Here is a 21051-nt window from a genome sequence, read left to right on the forward strand (position 1 = left end):
AAGGTGCTTGAGTGACAAAACGGATGGCACTGTGATAGACTGCATCCAGTTTGCTGAGTAGAGTGTTGGAAGCCATTTTGTAGATGACATCGCCGAAGTCGAGGATCGGTAGGATAGTCAGTTTTACTAGGGTAAGCTTGGCGGCGTGAGTGAAGGAGGCTTTGTTGCGGAATAGAAAGCCGACTCTTGATTTGATTTTCGATTGAGATGTTTGATGAGTCTGGAAGGAGAGTTTGCAGTCTAGCCAGACACCTAGGTACTTATAGATGTCCACATATTCAAGGTCGGAACCATCCAGGGTGGTGATGCTAGTCGGGCATGCGGGTGCAGGCAGCGATCGGTTGAAAAGCATGCATTTGGTTTTACCGTTTAAGAGCAGTTGAGGCCGCGGAAGGAGTGTTGTATGGCATTGAAGCTCGTTTGAGGTTAGATAGCACAGTGTCCAATGACGGGCCGAAAGTATATAGAATGGTGTCGTCTAAGAGGTGGATCAGGGAAGCAGCAAGAGCAACATCATTGATATATACAGAGAAAAGTGTCGGCCCGAGAATTGAACCCTGTGGCACCCCATAGAGACTGCCAGAGGACCGGACAGCATGCCCTCCGATTTGACACACTGAACTCTGTCTGCAAAGTAATTGGTGAACCAGGCAAGGCAGTCATCCGAAAAACCGAGGCTACTGAGTCTGCCGATAAGAATATGGTGATTGACAGAGTCGAAAGCCTTGGCAAGGTCGATGAAGACGGCTGCACAGTACTGTCTTTTATCGATGGCGGTTATGATATTGTTTAGTACCTTGAGTGTGGCTGAGGTGCACCCGTGACCGGCTCGGAAACCAGATTGCACAGCGGAGAAGGTACGGTGGGATTCGAGATGGTCAGTGACATAAATAAACATCTTGGACTCTAACCATCTGCCTCCTGTGTGTGCATCTGGGTCTCGCCTTGTGCCCTTATACTTTGGCCTGAATGCCAAGCCTCACATCTGGAGGAAAGCTGGCACCGTCCTTACGGTGAAGCACAGTGGTGGGGATGTTTTTCAGCGGCAGGGACTGGGAGACTAGTCAGGATCGAGGTAAAGATGAATGGAGCAATTTACAGAGAGATCGTTGATGAAAACCTGCTCCAAGAGCGCTCAGGACCTCAGACTGAGGCAAAGGTTCACCTTCCAACAGGACAACGACCTTAAGCACACAGCCAAGACAATGCAGGAGTGGCTTCGGGACAAGTTACTTCAACAAAGTACTGAGTAAAGGGTATGAATAGTTATGTAAATGTAATATATATTTTTTTATTTTAAATAAATTAGCAAAATGAAATAAAAACCTGTTTTTGCTTGGTCAATATGGGGTATTGTGTGAAGATAGATGAGGAAAAAAAATCAATTTTAGAATAAGACTGTAACATAACAAATGGAAAAAAGTCAAGGGATCTGAATACTTTCCGAAGGCACTGTATACGTAGAGATTGTGATTTGGATGACTGATACAGTGCTATTTTGGATGTTAACTGGAATTCTCCTGACATTCATGATTTGTTGCTTCTAGTTTTTATTATAGATTTGTTTGACTTTTTTGTTACTGCACTGTTAGGAGCTAGTAACACAACTCCCTCCCTCTCTCCCTCCACGGGAACACATAGTCTTATAAGCCCTTTATCAGGTAAGAGGCAAACACTACGCAGTACACACACACACACACACACACACACACACAATACCCCGCACACTGTCTCCACAACCTGTTTGTATTGTAGTGACTATAAGCCCTTGGCTGCAAACACACAGAGACCTAAGATAACCTGCTAGGCTGTTACTCTACACAGATGAACCACTCACAAAATGTTTCATTCTATCACCTTGCCTTTGTTTTTCAATAGCATAACATCAACAGTGTACGTAGAGGTTACATTTGGTTTAATTCTACTGTGACAATGAACATGTTTCACCAATAATGTTGACAATAATGTTGTAAAGGGAAAATAATATTGCTGCTACCTTGCTCTCCAACCAAGGTGCATGGATTGAGGAGCTAACAGAAGAACTGCTATTCACTGTAAAAAGCAGGGCTGGGTCAGCAACAATACACCATCACAATGGACCTATCACACTTAGCTTACTCCTGCTGGTGTCATCAAGGCAGAGGGAGAGTTGCTGGGTTAATACGTCTGGTTGTAGGTTAATTGAATTGCTTTTGAGAGCCACAGACAGAGAGTACGCCAGGTCTCAGTCCCTCCAGTCCCTCACTCACAATTAATGCTGATTATTTCCAGTTTAACTGTGGCACCACCTTCCATGCAGTCAAAAGACTGACTGAAATGAACAACAAATGAGTGATGACAGACTTATTATTATGTGAACCGTGTCAAATCTTTCACCAGCAAAACCCATGTTATCTTAACCTGGAGTGTTTCTGCTCTCCTTCTAACTCCTCATGGAATTGTCATTCCAAACATAAGTCCAACAACATCTAGTCCCTACAGCAGATCACCCACTAAGACCTAAACCAGTTTATTCTCAGTGGTATTAACACCTCATCCATATCGCAGTCATAATACTGCTGATTATCATCATCATCATTCTCACCCTCCTTCTTATCATCATCACATCAGAAGAATTACTACGTGGTATCCAAGTTGTCTCCATGAGGGACACACCTGGAGGCTTCTAATTGGCTCCAGGTAAATATGCTCCCCAAGGACCCTATAGGAGCCCTGCCTTTCCCTGTGCTGTATATCATGGATTAACTTCCTTTGGTTGGGGTCATGCTTTGAAATGAGTAAAATTGGAATTGGTATTTCAGTTAAATACATGGACTGCATGTAAATAGAACGACCGCCAAATAAGCTCATAATAATATTCTCTATGTTCATAATAGTGGCAGAATGATAAATGGTGGTTCTCAAATAGCAGTTCCATCAAGGATAGGAGCATTCAATAACGGCACAAAGCTGTTTCACACACATCATGTCCTCCTTTGATACAGTCCAGACATGTCTTCTTTCATCAGAATTAATCCAATTTCCATCCTCTATGAGAGAGGTCACTCTCTAAACTATAACAATCCACTGAATCACAATACAGAGCCATCCGCACGCTCTCTCTCTCACACACACACACGTCTTCAACATTCATGAAATGGACCTTACTTGATCCACCGACTGACTCTCTGCGCAGTGTGACATCTGAGCGTTGATGCACACACACACACACACACACACACACACACACACACACACACACACACACACACACACACACACACACACACACACACACACACACACACACACACACACACACACACACACACACACACACACACACACAGTGATCGACCTCACTTGGTTAAGACCAGCTATACTGTGCTGCGCTGCTGTGAAAAGTGCATGCACCTGCAGATACATTATATATGTGAAGCAGGCCTTGTGACTGGATGCGAGAGAGGCCTGGAACAACTTGCGAGCTTGCACAGACACACACACACACGCAAGAATGAGCACGCATGAACACACACGCAAACACACACATACGGCGGGTCATCTAACCTGGTTGTCCACTCTGTGGGCCACTATGGTGGCTGCCTCTTCCCGTTCAGAATCGCTGAGGGGTCTGATCCTCAGGGCCACCTGGGAGACACACAGGTTGAAAAACACAGGCTTAAGAGCTCTCACAATTAGAGCAACACACAACTACACTAACACAGGTTTAGACCTTTCACAGAGAAACACACAAAAACAACACAGGGTAAAAGATTTCACAGAGACACACAGGTAGAAGACGGTTAGAGCTTTCAGAGAGAGACACAGTGACGACAACACAGGGTTAGATATTTCACAGAGAGAACAGTGCAAGGTTAGAGCTTTCAGTTAGAACTTTCACAGTGCTTTGAAAAGGTTAGAGCTTTCACAGTACATAACAGAACAGCATCAAGGAGATTCTTCATTCACACCACAGCAATAGTCTTGAATCTTGATGTCATTCACAAGTCAACAAGAGCAAAGGATAAAGTAAATGATCATGGTTACCCTCTGTTTTTAACAGAGTAATTTAACTTGTGTAATGTCACTATGACATGAGCCTCTCTCCATCTATTGTCCTGAAGCTCTCTCTCTCTCTCTCTGTCAAAACACTATTCAGGGGTGGGGTGGGGTGGGGGTGGACATTATGATACTTAGACCAAGACAGACCAATGTATAGACTGATAACCCCTCCACACGTTATAAAACTATTAGATAATCAGGGCTGCAGCGGTGCATAGAAAACAGTCTCTGAGTTGATACCGTCGGACTGAATCGGCCACCTGGTGTGAATGTATTGCAGAATGAAATAGTAGGGCGGTAATGTTGTTTGTTAGTGAAATATGTAACTAATGTTATGTTATTAGATAGAGGGATGAGGCAGATATGGCAGAGTCAAGACAACATGTTTAGTGGGTAGATATGGAATGATACAGACCATACATCCAGCTCTTGACATTGACCCATATGAATTCAACCTTTACAGGACAATTCAGTCATTCCACAGACAATGGGGATTGATATTGATATTTTCCATCGCCAGTGCTGTGGAGCTAGTCAGTGTATGACATAGTGGAGAAGATGAGAGACTGGGGAACTGAAATGAGCCATGTTAATAATTCAGATATGGTATATTACACAGGCTGGAACCACAGGGAAAGAATACAGTCCGTGTGGAGATGGCCAACTATTAACTTATGACATGGGAATTCAATGTTAAAGGTAAACAAATGTCTCCATATGTGACTGAGGCAAGAGGTACTGTAATAAAAGGCATCATTTGCTTAGTAATGTAATTTAGGCTATAATAAACGTGTATTTTATTCTAATTGTTCATGTGGGCTATCTGAATAAAATACCAGATTGAGTGGCATTCATCTCAGCAACCCAGAACCAACGAGCATATAGACTACAATCTAGTCTACACAAGTATCTAAAGTCACGACTTCCATGTGGTATATTACACTTAAATGATCCCATACCGGTAGGCTATACAACATTACTGCTGTTCTTGCAGTAATAGTAAACAGATATGATGATGTAGGCTAGGGTATTGTACTTACTGTTAGTTGGTGGTCCTTTGATTCGCCAGTGTCCTTCATGGCCACTTGTAGTTGGAGTGTCCTCGACTTGTTAGAAAATAGTGGCCGTCTATACAGGCTACTAAACTGGACATCGGTCAGACATCCTGCACAATATCTGCACGACCCCTCTCAAAACCACCTGTACTACTTGTCAATGTAGCCTACAAACAAACCTCTACCTTTCCGCGTCAAAATAGTTGGGATCATTCTTTTACGGTTAAATAAACAACACTCCACTCGCCAAATGTGCGCTCTTTCAAGCCTGATATAACCGCGTAAAACGAGTACATTCTGTTTAATATATTCTGTTTAAAGAAATAATTAGGTTGTTTATTCACCCATGTCTTTGAAAACAGACAAGGATACCGACGAGAATGCGGACGGAGAAAGGCAGGTGTCGACCTGTCTACTAGAACTGTCCTTTTATTCTCCTTCACTCTCGCCTTTTCTTTTCTCCTCTGACGACTCGTGAGTTGTCTTCCTGGATACCCGAGATCAGAAGCACAGTAGCACAGAGGTGCGTAAAATACGGTTGCTTCTTCGATTTGCCGCAGACCAATGACGACATCTGGTGGACAAATCCTTGGCGCACAAAATTGCGCAAATGGCTCACCAAATTACGTTGATGCCCTTGCTTTCCCGCCAGATTTAAATATTTGACTGCGGTTTCTAGAATAACATAATCAATTATAAAACACGTTTTAGAAAGGCATCTGTGCCAAATGATTTCTTAACACCGAAAAGTGCTTATTTTGTTTGCCAACATTGTTAATGTATCATTTTTTTAAATCCACATGTACAGTATTCACATGGGCCAGATGTTTAAACTTGTTAAACATTTTTTGGGTTACTACATGATTTCATATGTGTTATTTCATAGTTTTGATGTTTTCATTATTATTCTACAATATAGAAAATAGTAAAAATAAAGAAAACACCTGGAATGAGTAGCTGTGTCCAAACGTTTGACTGGAACTGTATATACAGTATATAATGTATATCAAATAATTAAACATGAATAACAACTCAATAGAATTATTGAGTTCCACATGACTCATTAAGAATGTCTCTATTATAGAAAATGCCTTGCTGTCTTTATTTGATTGATTCAAGATGACAATACAGATGACATGTGGAACATCATGTTGTTACGGTGTTCAGTCTCTGACTTCTTTCTCTTCACAGACACCTTTCTCATAATGATATTACATCATTGGTTTGTGAGCACAGAATGTACTGTATATACCTGTAAGTATTTGACAACTAAATAAGAAGTAAACATTGCTTTTCGACATCACTGAAAATTCCAAATTACCAACAATTCATTCCATTCACTCCTATTTTCTAATTATAAAATATTTTTGTCACGGAAGATTTTCTGTTATTATGGGGATAAACACATTTCAAAAGCACCACCACAGCACAGATTAATATTTGAGGAAAATTCTATTTAGTCAGATTTACAGGTTACACATTTGGTATTCTCTAGACGAGCTTACTCAGCAAAAAAAGAAACGTCCCTTTTTCAGGACCCTGTCTTTCAAAGACAATTCGTAAAAATCCAAATAACTTCACAGATCTTCATCGTAAAGGGTTTAAACACTGTGTTCCATGCTTGTTGAATGAACCATAAACAATTAATGAACATGCACATGTAGAACGTTCGTTAAGACACTAACAGCTTACAGACGGTAGGCAATTATGGTCACAGTTATGAAAACTTAGAGGACACTAAAGAGGCCTTTCTACTGACTCTGAAAAACACCAAAAGAACGATGCCCAGGGTCCTTGCTCATCTGCGTGAATGTGCCTTAGGCATGCTGCAAGGAGGCATGAGGACTGCAGATGTGGCCAGGGAAATAAATTAAATAAAAGCCAAGGCTAGCTTTTTCAAACAGAAAAGCTAGCCTGCAGCACTAATTCCAAAAAGTTTTGGGACATTGTAAAGTCCACGGAGAATAAGAGCACCTCCTCCCAGCTTCCCACTGCACTGAGGCTAGGAAACACTGTCACCACCGATAAATCCACGATAATCGGGAATTTCAATAAGCATTTCTCTATGGCTGGCCATGCTTTCCACCCTGATACCTCAACCTCGGCCAACAGCTTAGCACCCCCCGCAGCAACTAGACCGAGCCCTCCCCCCTCCCGCTTCTTCTTCACCCAAATCCAGACAGCTGATGTTCTGAAAGAGCTGAAAAATCTGGATCCCTACAAATCAACTGGGCTAGACAATGTGGAACCTCTCTTCCTAAAATTATCCGCCGCCATTGTTACAACCCCTATTACTAGTCTGTTCAACCTCTCTTTGGTATCATCTGAGATTCCTAAAGATTGGAAAGCGGCCGCGCTCATCCCCCTCTTCAAAGGGGGAGACACTCAAGACCCAAACTGTTACAGACCTAAATCCATCCTGCCCTGCCTTTCTAGTCTTCGAAAGCCAAGTGAACAAACAGATAACAACCATTTTGAATCCCACCATACCTTCTCCCCTTGCAATCTGGTTTCTGAGCTGGTCACGGATGCATCTCAGCCACGCTCAAGGTACTAAATGATATTATAAACGCCATCGATAAAAGACAGTACTGTGCAGCCGTCTTCATCGACATGGCTAAGGCTTTTCACTCTGTCAATCATCGTATTTTTATCGGCAGACTCAACAGCCTTGGTTTCTCTAATGACTGCCTCGCCTGGTTCACTAACTACTTCTCAGATAGAGTTCAGTGTGTCAAATCAGAGGGCCTGTTGTCCGGAACTCTGGCAGTCTCTATGGGGGTGCCACAGGGTTTAATTCTCGGGCTGACTCTTTTCTCTTGCTGCGGGTGATCCTCTGATCCACCTCTACGCAGAAGACACCATTCTGTCTACATCTGACCCTTCTTTCAGACACTGTGTTAACAAACCTCCAAACCTTAACACTCCTTCCGTGGCATCCAACTGCTCTTCAATGCTAATAAAACTAAATGCACGCTCTTCAACCGATCGCTGCCCACACCCACCCACCCGCCCGACTAGCATCACTACTCTGGACAGTTCTGACTTAGAATATGTGGACAATGACAAATACTGAGGTGTCTGGATAGACTGTAAACTCTCCTTCCAGACTCACATTAAGCATCTCCAATCCAAAATTAAATCTAGAATCAGCTTCCTATTTCGCAAAAAAAGCCTCCTTCACTCATGCTGCCAAACATACTGACTATCCTACCGATCCTCGACTTCGGCGATGTCATTTACAAAATAGCCTCCAACACTCTACTCAGCAAATTGGGTGCAGTCTATCACAGTGCCATCCGTTTTGTTACCAAAGTCCCATATACTGCCCTCCACTGTGACCTGTATGCTCTCGTTGGCTGGACCTCGCTACATATTAGTCACCAAACCCACTGGCTCCAGGTCATCTATAAGTCTTTGCTAGGTAAAGCTCCACCTTATCTCAGCTCTCTGGTCACCATAGCAACATTCACCCATAGCACCCGCTCCATTAGGTATATTTCACGGGTCATCCCCAAAGCCAACACCTCCTCTGGCCGCCTTTCCTTCCAGTTCTCTGCTGTAAGTGACTGGATCGAATTGCAAAAATCACTGAAGCTGGAGACTTATATCTCCCTTACTAACTTTAAGCGTCAGCTGTCAGAACAGCTTACCGATCGCTGCAGCTGTAAATAGCCCATCCAACCAACTACCTACCTCATTCCCATATTTGATTTTGTTTTTCTGCTCTTTTGCACACCAGTATTTCTACTTGCACCTCATCTGCACATATATCGCTCCAGTGTAAATTGCTAAATGGTAATTACTTTGCTACTATTGGCCTATTTAGTGCCTTGCCTCCTTACTTCATTTGCACACACCGTATACAGATTTTTTTGTTATTGACTCTACGTTTGTTTATCCCATGTGTAACTCTGTGTTGTTGTTTAATTCGCACTGCTTTCCTTTATCTTGGCCAGGTCCCAGTTGTAAATGAGAACTTGTTCTCAACTGGCCTACCTGGTTAAATAAAGGTGAAATAAAAAAATAAAAATACTGACTGTTACTTTAGATTTTGACCCCCTCTTTGTTTAGGGACACATTATTCCATTTCTGTTAGTCACATGTCTGTGGAACTTGTTCAGTTTATGTCTCAGTTGTTGAATTTTGTTATGTTCATACAAATATTTGCACATGTTAAGTTTGCTGAAAATAAACGCAGTTGACAGTGAGAGGACGTTTCTTTTTTTGCTGAGTTTATATATAGACCCCAGGCCCCAATCTTAATGGGCCAGTGGACCAAAACAAGGGTAAATCTGTTACCACTGGACAAAGAGGTGCAGCTATGTTTGACAGGTAACTATCAGTGGTGATGTCATACAGGCTGGCGGAGTACAGCAACCAAATTCACACCCCCTCACCAGCCCCCTCTCATTTTATGAACCCTTGACAACCTATATTTACACAGCAACTTTAACTCCTGTAATGGCATTGTGAGTGTCTCTCCATCTATTGTCCAAAGGTGCTTCTGCAGAAAAAAAACTGCTCTTTAGATACAGTATAATTACTAATCACAGCATGAATGGATATTATCAGCTATGAGATCATAAATTGACTATGTACATTTTGAAGTCTTTTGTCTGTAATGTATTTTTCGTTGTGTCGGACACCCAGTAAGACTAATGGGGATCCTAAATAAAATCAAATCAGTGCAGCTGTGGTGCACAGAACACCGTTTTGGAGTTCATGCTGTTACTGTATATAGGCCACCTGATGTGAATGTATTGCCAGATGAATGCTATTGAAGGGTGGTGTTGCTTGTTATCCTAATGAAATAGCCAACTAATTCAGTCATACCACAGAGTATAAATGATTAATAATAACCCACTGGGCACAAACTGGTTGAATCAACATTTTACACATGTTTACAAATCATTTCAACAACAGAAATCATTATGATGACATTGGATCAGTGTGAAAAACTGACTGGATTTGTAAAAAAATTATCAAGGAATTTTGAAAACGTTTGTTTTGTTCACTCAATCCCTTAAAACTTTTTTTCTTCCACTTCTCTTTTTCAAGTGTGCATTACTAGCTCCTCGGCGCCCTCCTCTCCGTCGCCCTCCTTGGTGTCCTCGTCCTTGGTGTCCACATGCCAGGAAGCACTCATTATCCTGCACCTTCTGGCTGTACAGAGCCTCATCACACACCTAGAAAACAATAGAATATAACTGATGTCCATCCGAGGATTTTTCTTTGGCAGCATCATGCAAGAATTCTACCAATGATAACAACACAACAGTAAGGGGTTTCACATGGTCACTTAGGCCTGGCATGTGCTGAGTAAAGGCTGGATGAGGTGTATGATAATACTTGCAGACTGAGTGTGGGGTCGTTCTGTTTGAAGAGGAAGTCCCAAATGTCGAGTATTCGGTCCATTTTGATGGCGAAGAACACAGAGGGCCGTACTGGACTCCATCAGCCTTCTGACAGATAGAATGTATGCGATCTACGGCAACCAAGAGGTCATTTTACATTAGGTCAATATTACATGAGGGGCCAAATCACTGGTTACATGTATTAGAACCTAAATAAAGAGTGTAATTTATCCATCTGTGAAGTAGCTATATCATTGGTCTGTATTATGTTGTTTCAGAGGGACCCTTTACTTTGTCCACATGATGTCTTCGGACCAGATATGGGCTTTCCAATCGGCTACGGTCAGGAAGTTCTTAAGAACGGGTTCTTTTGCAGGGCGTAGATTGGGCCGTGAGGACCGCTGTACGTGCACACTATCTTCTCAGGTGGGTTCTTGGCCTTTTGGTTACATGAGACCAACAGCCCTTGTGGTCTGAATAAGAAAAAACATCAGGTTAAATTTGAGGTCTTCCTTGTGTACAAATACAAATAGATGACATACTAGATCTCCCACTTGGACCAGTTCATACAAAAATACGTTAGGCGAATCCACACTCTTAATTCATCAACAGTGAAACAACAGAAGGATAGTCCAGTCTAGAGAGCCTCAGCACCACAGTGGTCTCAAACTCCAGTGAGATCACCCCCAGGGCATTGTCCAGATTGCACTTCTTGTTATGGTCCAGTACCAGACTCTCTGTGGGCTCGCTCATCTTATGAATGTCCCACCCCAGCACCTTATAGACAGAGACCAGTGGTCAACTCAGGGCCGATCAGTCACAGTCTCCTTGCCTTCAATAGATGCATTATTACATAACTTCTGGCTATGGCCAAATGGCAATTGAAGGTCAGAGAAAGTGCACCTGTCCCGGACCAAGAGTATCAGACTTCACTGCCCATGAGTCCTGAGAGTTTAGTGCCACCCTGGCCTATTGTTCCTGCTTGGCTTGAGAAAGGGATAAGGTGACAAAGGCTTTTATTGCTTCTATTGGAGGCTTGGTTCACCTGGCCGTCCTTATACGCAGAGAAGGTATCGGTTCCAGTCTTTGACTGCAACCAGATTACTTTGTAGACAGGGTCTCTGTGGCTGTGCTCTAGTGTGGACATTTCCACTGGCTAGCTGCCCTTGCGAGTGTCCCAATAAGCTGCTCAGACATTTTACTTTGTGTACTTTCACAAACACACATGCATGCATGCACAAAACACACAAATGACAAGAACACACAACACAACTATTAACTGTCAGAGCCTAAATAAATATCTAGAGGCAATGTACTTAAATGCTCAAAAGAGCATCCGGACAAATCCAGACATTACATAACTGGAACCTTTATGACATTTACAAATAGCTGCAGTCTGGAGTTGGATGACTTGACTATACCTCCAAAGTTCTTTACACTGCACAGTAATCTCCTAACGACATTGTTCCTGAGCTGGCAGGAAGCATGATACAGCTGTTGAAGGACCCACTGATCTGGCCATTGTAGCTACCTCTTTGGAGTCTTTGGGGGGTTGTATTCCAGACAGACCAGTGGAGAGACAGGTTTTAGGGTCATTTCTGGCTTATTGCTATTCTCTGAAGAGGCAACACAGGGGATTCAATTAATTAATACTTTGTAGTCCACTTTGACTTTCTGAACGATCAATTAAGATGACAAATTAGTAAATCTCACTGCCACAGCTATTGCAATGATAATCCCTGTTAGAAAGAAAAATATAAATGAAAGAGATGTTTGAGTCATACACCTACCAATGTTCCATATATCAGAGTTGTAGCTAATGTCTTTAGATACTTTCAGGGTCTCCAATGAGGAGTAGGCCACAGCCAGCTTGCGGCTGCCATCGGGATGCCAGGACAGACTGGTGGCAGTGTGTTTTATCTTGTTCGGGTTTCTGTAAGATCATAAACCACTCAGACGGACACAATACACTGGTAATATACATAATTTGTGGATTCTATGTTGAACGATAGTTTAATAGAGGTCATGGAAGCACTTAAAAACATTGATAGTTTTGACTCCTCCACCACCTCCTCCTCCCCTTCAAAGTACTCCCGGTAGATGTTGATGGCATTGTTCTGCTTGATGCTGTGCTCCATGTTCTGTGTTCACACGGGAGGAACAGAGGAGGGCTGTGATCAGAGATAGAGAGGAACACTCTTCTTGCTCTCTCCCTTTCAGAACTGGTCATTTTCACACTACTGCAGCAGCTAAGAAATGGCTTTGGGGCAATGTAGATGACATTTTTACATGTTTTATTTAACCTTTATTTAACTAGGCAAGTCAGTTAAAACCAAATTCTTATTTACAGCGACGACCTAGATTCAGGGCCAGTTAACACCCATACTCTTACGATAAGTGCCATGGGATTCTTACTGACCACAGAGAGTCAGGACACCCATTTCATGTTCCATCCAAAAGACAGCAACTTACACAGGGCAATGTCCCCCCCAAAAAATGTTATCAGAGAAAAGAGTGCCTCCTACTGGCCCTCCAACACCACATCCGGCAGCATCTGGTCTCCCATCTAGGGACCGACCAGGACCAACCCTGCTTACTGTAGCTTTAGAGGAAAGACATCAGTGGGATGCAGGGTGGTATGCTGCTATAGGACGTATTATTTAGATATGGCATAATGTCATACACTAGTGATTCATTCAATAAAATATGATTGAATTGAAAAATCTCTATGACCCGGGTCATACCGTGGCTACTTGACTGGCTGATGTCTGTCACGCACTGCCCAGCTGCATGATGGTGCTGAAATAATGCTTGTCTTTCTCCACTTTCTTCCTGAAGCGGACAGTCTGCTCCATCTCCTGGGGGTTGACGTCCTTGGGCCAGTTTCCCTCCACATGGTTTATCACCCTGGTCTCCGACTCAAAGCGCTCTGTGTTCACCTACAAAGAAAGGGCCAGGCAGGACAGGCAGGATTCAGCACACACCGTACACTCAAAGCTGTAGTGGCCTAGTTACAGACAGACAGTCTGTCTGAATCAACAGTGTTGGATTGAAATGTACATAGGCTGCCAGATGCGTCTTATTATTTCATAATGAAGCAGCAGCTGTTTTTATCTAACACAGTGGTTCCCAAGCTTTTTATAGTCCCGTACCCCTTCAAACATTCAACCTTCAGCTGCGTAACCCTCTAGCACCAGGGTCAGCGCACTCTCGAATGTATTTTTTTTGCCATCATTGTAAGCCTGTCACACACACACTATCCGATACATTTATTAAACATAAGAATGAGTGTGAGTTTGTCACAACCAGGCTCGTGGGAAGTGACAAAGAGCTCGTATAGGACCAGGGCACAAATTATAATATAATAATAAATAATTTTACTCTTTATTTAGCCATCTTACAAATAAAACCTTATTTCTTCATAAAAAAACGTTGAATAACTCACCACAGGTTAATGAGAAGGTTGTGCTTGAAAGGATGCACACAACTCTGCAATGTTGGGTTGTATTGGAGAGTCTCAGTGTTAAATCATTTTCCACACACAGTCTGTGCCTGTATTTAGTTAACATGCTAGTGAGGGCCGAGAATCCACTCTCACATAGGTAAGTGGTTGCAAAGGGCATCAGTGTCTTAACAGCACGATTTGCCAAGGCAGGATATTCTGAGCGCAGCCCTATCTAGAAATCTGGCAGTGGCTTCTGATTAAATTAAATTTTCACAGAACAGCTTGTTGCAATTTCGATGAGGCTCTCTTGTTCAGTTATCGGTAAGTGATAACTGGGCATGAAAGGGATAACGAATCTCTTTTGCGTCGTCCGTTTCGGGAAAGTGCCTGTGTAATTCCGCACCCAGCTCACTAAGGTGCTTCGCTATATCACATTTGACATTGTCCATACAATGATGGAAAGACCTGTGTGTTTAAAGCAGACAGAGAAGAGCACCGACTTCTTAATCAAAGCCTCAATTATGTCCCGCACATTGAATATAGTTGCGGAGAGTCCCTGTAATCTTAGATTCAGATCATTCAGGCGAGAAAAAACATCACCCAGATAGGCCAGTCGTGTGAGAAACTCATCATCATGGAAGACAAGTGAAAATGATGGTCAGTAAAGAAAACTTTAAGCTCGTCTCTCAATTTAAAAAAAACATGTCAATACTTTGCCCCTTGATAACTAGCACACTTCTGTATGTTGTAAAAGCGTTACATGGTCACTGCCCAAATCATTACACAATGCAGAAAATACACGAGAGCTCATGGGCCTTGCTTTAACAAAGTTAACCATTTTCACTATAGTTTCTAAAAGGTTTTTCAAGCTGTCAGACATTCCCTTGGCCGCAAGAGCCTCTCAGTGGATGCTGCAGTGTACCAAAGTGGCATTGGGAGCAACTGCTTGCAAGCGCATTACCACTCCACTATGTCTCCGTCATGGCTTTTGCGCCATCAGTATCCAACACATCTTGACCACAAAAGTCCATTTGATGTCACAAAGCTGTCCAGTACTTAAAAAAACCTCTTGATTCTAGCCATCCCGGATCCGGGATCGTGAATACAGCCTCAAGCTCATTACCATAACGCAACGTTAACTATTCATGAAAATCGCAAATGAAATGAAATAAATATGCTAGCTCTCAAGCTTAGCCTTTTGTTAACAACACTGTCATCTCAGATTTTCAAAATATGCTTTTCAACCATAGCAAAACAAGCATTTGTGTAACAGTATTGATAGCTAGCGTAGCATTTAGTGTTAGCATTCAGCGGGCAACATTTTCACAAAAACAAGAAAAGCATTCAAATAAAATCATTTACCTTTGAAGAACTTCAGATGTTTTCAATAAGGAGACTCTCAGTTAGATAGCAAATGTTCAGTTTTTCCAAAAATATTATTTGTTTAGGACAAATCGCTCTGTTTTGTTCATCACGTTTAGCTACGAAAAAACCCTGTATCCAGGAGTGTAATTATCCCGCAAGCTCATTAGCATAACACAATGTTAACTATTCATGAAAAACGCAAATGAAATGAAATAAATATATTAGCTCTCAAGCTTAGCCTTTTGTTAACCTCTTCAACCTATGGGGGCGCTATGTCATTATTGGATAAAAAGACGTGCCCGTTTTAAGCTCAATATTTTGTCATGAAAAGATGCTCGACTATGCATGGAATTGACAGCCTTGGAAAGACAGAACTCTGACGTTTCCAAAACTGCAAAGACATTATCTGTGAGTGCCCCAGAACTAATGCTACAGGCGAAACCAAGATGAAGTTTCATACAGGAAATGCCCCAGATTCTGAAGGCGCTGTGTTCCAATGTCTCCTTATATGGCTGTGAATGCGCCAGGAATGAGCCTGCGCTTTCTGTCGTTTCCCCGAGGTGTCTGCAGCATTGTGACGTGTTTGTAGGCATATCATTGGAAGATTGACCATAAGAGACTACATTTACCTGGTGTCCCGCCCGGTGTCCTGTGTCGAAATTATTGCGTAATCTGTAGGTCCATGCGCGTTCCATTTCTTCAGAAGAGAAAGTAAACTGCCACGATGGATTTTATCGTCGATAGATATGTGAAAAACACCTTGAGGATTGATTCTAAACATCGGTTTGCCATGTTTCTGTCGATATTATGGAGTTAATTTGGAAAAAAGTTCGCGTTTTAATGACTTAATATTTATTTTTTATTTTTTTCCTTACCCAAACGTGATGAACAAAACGGAGCGATTAGTCGACACGAATAATATTTTTTGTAAAAACTGAACATTTGCTATCTAACAGAGTCTCCTCATTGAAAACATCTGAAGTTCTTCAAAGGTAAATGATTTTATTTGAATAATTTTCTGGTTTTTGTGGAAAATGTTGCATGGTGAAAGAGAGGCATAATCCTATGCTAGGCTATCAATACTGTTACACAAATGCTTGTTTAGCTATGGTTCAAAAGCATATTTTGAAAATCTGAGATGACAGTGCTGTTAACAAAAGGCTAAGCTTGAGAGCAAATAGATTAATTTCATTTCATTTGCGATTTTCATGAATAGTTAACGTTGCGTTATGCTAATGAGCTTGCGGATAGATTTACACAATCCTGGATACAGGTTTTTTTTCGTAGCTAAACGTGACGCAGAAAACGGAGCGATTTGTCCTAAACAAATAATCTTTCAGGAAAAACTGAACATTTGCTATCTGAGAGTCTCCTCATTGAAAACATCCGAAGTTCTTCAAAGGTAAATGATTTAATTTGAATGCTTTTCTGGTTTTTGTGGAAAATGTTACATGGTGAAAGAGAGGCATAATCCTATGCTAGGCTATCAATACTGTTACACAAATGCTTGTTTAGCTATGGTTCAAAAGCATATTTTGAAAATCTGAGATGACAGTGTTGTTAACAAAAGGCTAAACTTGAGAGCAAATAGATTAATTTAATTTGCGATTTTCATGAATAGTTAACGTTGTGTTATGCTAATGAGCTTGCGGATAGATTTACACAATCCTGGATACAGGTTTTTTTCGTAGCTAAACGTGACGCAGAAAACGGAGCGATTTATCCTAAACAAATAATCTTTCAGGAAAAACTGAACATTTGCTATCTGAGAGTCTCCTCATTGAAAACATCCGAAGTTCTTCAAAGGTAAATGATTTTATTTGAATGCTTTTCTGTTTTTTGTGAAAATGTTGCCTGCTGAATGCTAACGCTAAATGCTACGTTAGCTATCAATACTGTTACACAAATGCTTGTTTTGCAATGGTTGAGAAGCATATTTTGAAAATCTGAGATGACAGTGTTGTTAACAAAAGGCTAACTAAGCTTGAGAGCAAATAGATTAATTTCATTTCATTTGCAATTTTCATGAATAGTTAACGTTGCGTTATGGTAATGAGCTTGAGGCTGTATTCACGATCCCGGATCCGGGATGGCTCGACGCAAGAAGTTAACAACACTGTCATCTCAGATTTTCAAAATATGCTTTTCAACCATAGCAAAACAAGCATTTGTGTAACAGTATTGATAGCTAGCGTAGCATTTAGCATTAGCATTCAGCGGGCAACATTTTCACAAAAACAAGAAAAGCATTCAAATAAAATCATTTACCTTTGAAGAACTTCGGATGTTTTCAATGAGGAGACTCTCAGTTAGATAGCAAATGTTCAATTTTTCCTGAAAGATTCTTTGTGTAGGAGAAATCGCTTCGTTTTGTTCGTCACGTTTGGCTACCAAAAAAAACCGAAAATTCAGTCATCAAAACGCCGAACTTTTTTCCAAATTAACTCCATAATATCGACAGAAACATGGTAAACGTTGTTTAGAATCAATCCTCAAGGTGTTTTTCACATATCTCTTCGATGATATATCGTTCGTGGAAGTCTCCTCTCTCCTCTGAATCACATGGATGAATGCTTGCAGCTGAAGATTACGCACCAATTTCGACAAAGGACACCGGGCGGACACCTGGTAAATGTAGTCTCTTATGGCCAATCTTCCAACGATATGCCTACAAACACGTCACAATGCTGCAGACACCTTGGGGAAACGGCAGAACGTATAGGCTCGTTCAGGGCGCATTCACAGCCATATAAGGAGACAATGGAAAACAGCGCCTCAAAAATTTTGCTCATTTCCTGTTTGAAGTTTCATCTTGGTTTCGCCTGTAGCCTCAGTTCTGTGGCACTCACAGATAATATCTTTGCAGTTTTGGAAACGTCAGAGTGTTTCCTTTCCAAATCTGTCAATTATATGCATAGTCGAGCATCTTTTCGTGGCAAAATATCTTGTTTAAAACGGGAACGTTTTTTCATCCAAAAATGAAATACTGCCCCTAGTGTTCCAAGAGGTTAAAAAAAGATCCTCTCTTGTTGTCCATTAGAGATGGTATGTGTCTCTCAGGACGCAGGCCTTAATTTTTTTAATCATTTATCCATTTTCGAGCAAACGGAACGAGCAGCAGCTACGTTTGGCTACATACAGTGGCAAGAAAAAGTATGTGAACCTTTTGCAATTACCTGAATTTCTGCATAAATTGGTCATAACATTTCATCTGAGTCACAACAATAGATAAACACAGTGTGCTTAAACTAATAAACGCACAAACAATTACACGTTTTCATGTCTTTAATGAACTCACTGTGTAAACATTCACAGTGCAGGCTGGAAAAAGTATGTGAACCCTTGGATTTATAACTGGTTGACCCTCCTTTTGGCAGCAATAACCTCAACCAAACATTTTCTGTAGTTGCGGATCAGAGCTGCACAACGGTCAGGTGGAATTTTGGACAATTCCTCTTTTCAGTTCAGCACTATTATTGGGATGTCTGATGTGAACTGCTCTCAAGGTCATGCCACAGCATCTCAAATCAGGTTTAGGTCAGGACACTAACTGGGTCACTCCAGAAGGCGTATTTTCTTCTGTTGAAACCATTCTTTTGTTGATTTACTTCTGTGATTTGGGTCGTTGTCCTGTTGCATCACCCAATTTCTGTTGAGCTTCAATTGGCGGACAGAGAGCCTTACATTCTCCTGCAAAATGCCTTGATAAACTTGGGAATTCATTTTTCCGTCGATGATAGCAAGCTGTCCAGGCCCTGAGTTAGCAAAGCAGCCCCAAACCATGATGCTCCCTCCACCATACTTTACAGCTGGGATGAGGTTTTGATGTTGGTGTGATGTGCCTTTTTTTCTCCACATATAGTGTTGTGTGTTCCTTCCAAACAACTCAGCTTTAGTTTAATCTGTCGACAGAATATTTTTCCAGTAGCGCTGTGAAACATCCAGGTGCTCTTTTGCGAATCTCAGACTTGCAGCAATGTTTTTTTTTGATAGCAGTGGCTTCTTCCGTGGTGTCCTCCCATGACCACCATTCTTGTTTAGTGTTTTACATATCATAGACTCACCAACAGAGATGTTAGCATGTTCCAGAGATTTCTGGAAGTCTTTAGTTGACAATTTAGGATTCTTCTTAACCTCATTGAGCATTCTGCGCTGTGCTCTTGCAGTCATCTTTGCAGGACGGCCACTCCTAGGGAGAGTAGCAACAGTGCTGAAATTTCTTCATTTACAGACAATTTGTCTTACCATGGACTGATGAACATCAAGGCTTTTAGAGATACTTTTGTAACCCTTTCCAGCTTTGCGCAAGTCAACAATTCTTCTGAGATCTCTTTTTGTTCGAGGCATGGTTCACATCAGGCAATGATTCTTGTGAATAGCAAACTCCCTTTTTGTGAGTGTTTTTTATAGGGCAGGGCAGCTCTAATGAACATCTCAAATCTCGTCTCATTGATTGGACTCCAGGTTAGCGATCTCCTGACTCCAATTAGCTTTTGGAGAAATCATTAGCCTAGGGGTTCATATACTTTATCCAACCTACACTGTGAATGTTTAAATGATGTATTCAATATAGACAAGAAAAATACAATAACTTGTGTGTTATTAGTTGAACCACTGTTTGTCGATTGTTGTGACTTAGATGAAGATGAGATCAAATTTGATGACCAATTTATGCAGAAATCCAGGTAATTCCAAAGGGTTCACATACTTTTTCTTGCCACTGTATGGACCGTTAGTGGAATTCCCGCAAGAGAGTAACGGTTAATGTCATTGGATGTTAAATATTTGACATTGTATTGTTATTTCGCTGAACACGAGATGGTTTAATTTGTATTTTTGGCTGTGAAACGAGGCTACTCAGGCGAGAAAAAAACATCACCCAAATGTATAGCCCCGTTGGAAAATATAAATGGACTGTTTGAAAATGTGAATCACATTTTTATTTGACGTACCCCGACGGCATTGCACGTACCCCTGGGGGTCTGCACAATTTTTTAGGAATAAAGTTTGGGAATAAATGATGTAACACAAACCTTGCTGATATCATGACACTCAACATACCCAATTAAAACTGGCGCATTGCTCAAGTCTTGTGAAGTTGTTAGGTTGTGTAATAAATGATAATACTGCTACAGGCCAGTCAAGTTCTTCCACACCGAACGACAAACCTGTTCTGTATGGACTTCGCTTTGTGCACTGGGGAATTGTCATGCTGAAACAGGAAAGGGCCTTCCTCAAACTGTTGCCACAAAGTTGGAACCACAGAATCGTCTAGAATGGAACTAAGTGGCCTAGCCCGAACCATGAAAAACAGCCCCAGAACATTATTGCTCCTCCACCAAACTTTGCAGTTGGCACTATGCATTAGGGCAGGTAGCGTTCTCCGGGCATCCGCCAACCTCAGATTTATCCATCAGACTGCCAGATGGTGAAGTTTGATTCATCACTCCAGAGAACGCGTTTCCACTGCTCCAGAGTCCAATGGTGGCGAGTTTTACAACACTCCAGACGACGTTTCCTATTGCGCCTGGTGATCTTAGGCTTGTGTGTGACTGCTCGGCCATGGAAACCCCTTTCATGAAGCTCCTGACGAACAGTTATTGTGCTGACGTTGTTGTTGCTTCCAGAGGCAGTTTGGAACTCGGTACACAGTAAATTTACAGTGGGGCAAAAAAATATATACTTATTTTCCACCATAATTTGCAAATTAATTAATTAAAAATCCTACAATGTGATTTTCTGGATTTTTTTCTTCTAATTTTGTCTGTCATAGTTGAAGTGTACCTAT

General features: G+C 41.6%; 1 protein-coding gene and 1 pseudogene across 1 annotated transcript in view; both read right to left on the minus strand.

Annotated features, from left to right (window-relative positions):
• Positions 1–5568, minus strand: part of kif19 (kinesin family member 19) — a 79650-nt gene extending 74082 nt beyond the window's left edge. The window contains exons 1-2 of the mRNA XM_029685174.2: positions 5082–5568; positions 3547–3627 (exon numbers count right to left, since the gene is read on the minus strand). Coding sequence (XP_029541034.2) covers positions 3547–3627; positions 5082–5120 — 120 coding nt within the window. The 5' untranslated portion in view covers positions 5121–5568. The remainder of the gene's footprint in view (positions 1–3546; positions 3628–5081) is intronic.
• Positions 5536–19433, minus strand: LOC115144491 (dynein axonemal intermediate chain 2-like; annotated as a pseudogene).
• Between the last annotated feature and the right edge of the window lie 1618 nt (positions 19434–21051).

This window comes from Oncorhynchus nerka, linkage group LG16 (genome assembly GCF_034236695.1).
Source record: "Oncorhynchus nerka isolate Pitt River linkage group LG16, Oner_Uvic_2.0, whole genome shotgun sequence".
Classification (NCBI taxonomy): domain Eukaryota; kingdom Metazoa; phylum Chordata; class Actinopteri; order Salmoniformes; family Salmonidae; genus Oncorhynchus; species Oncorhynchus nerka.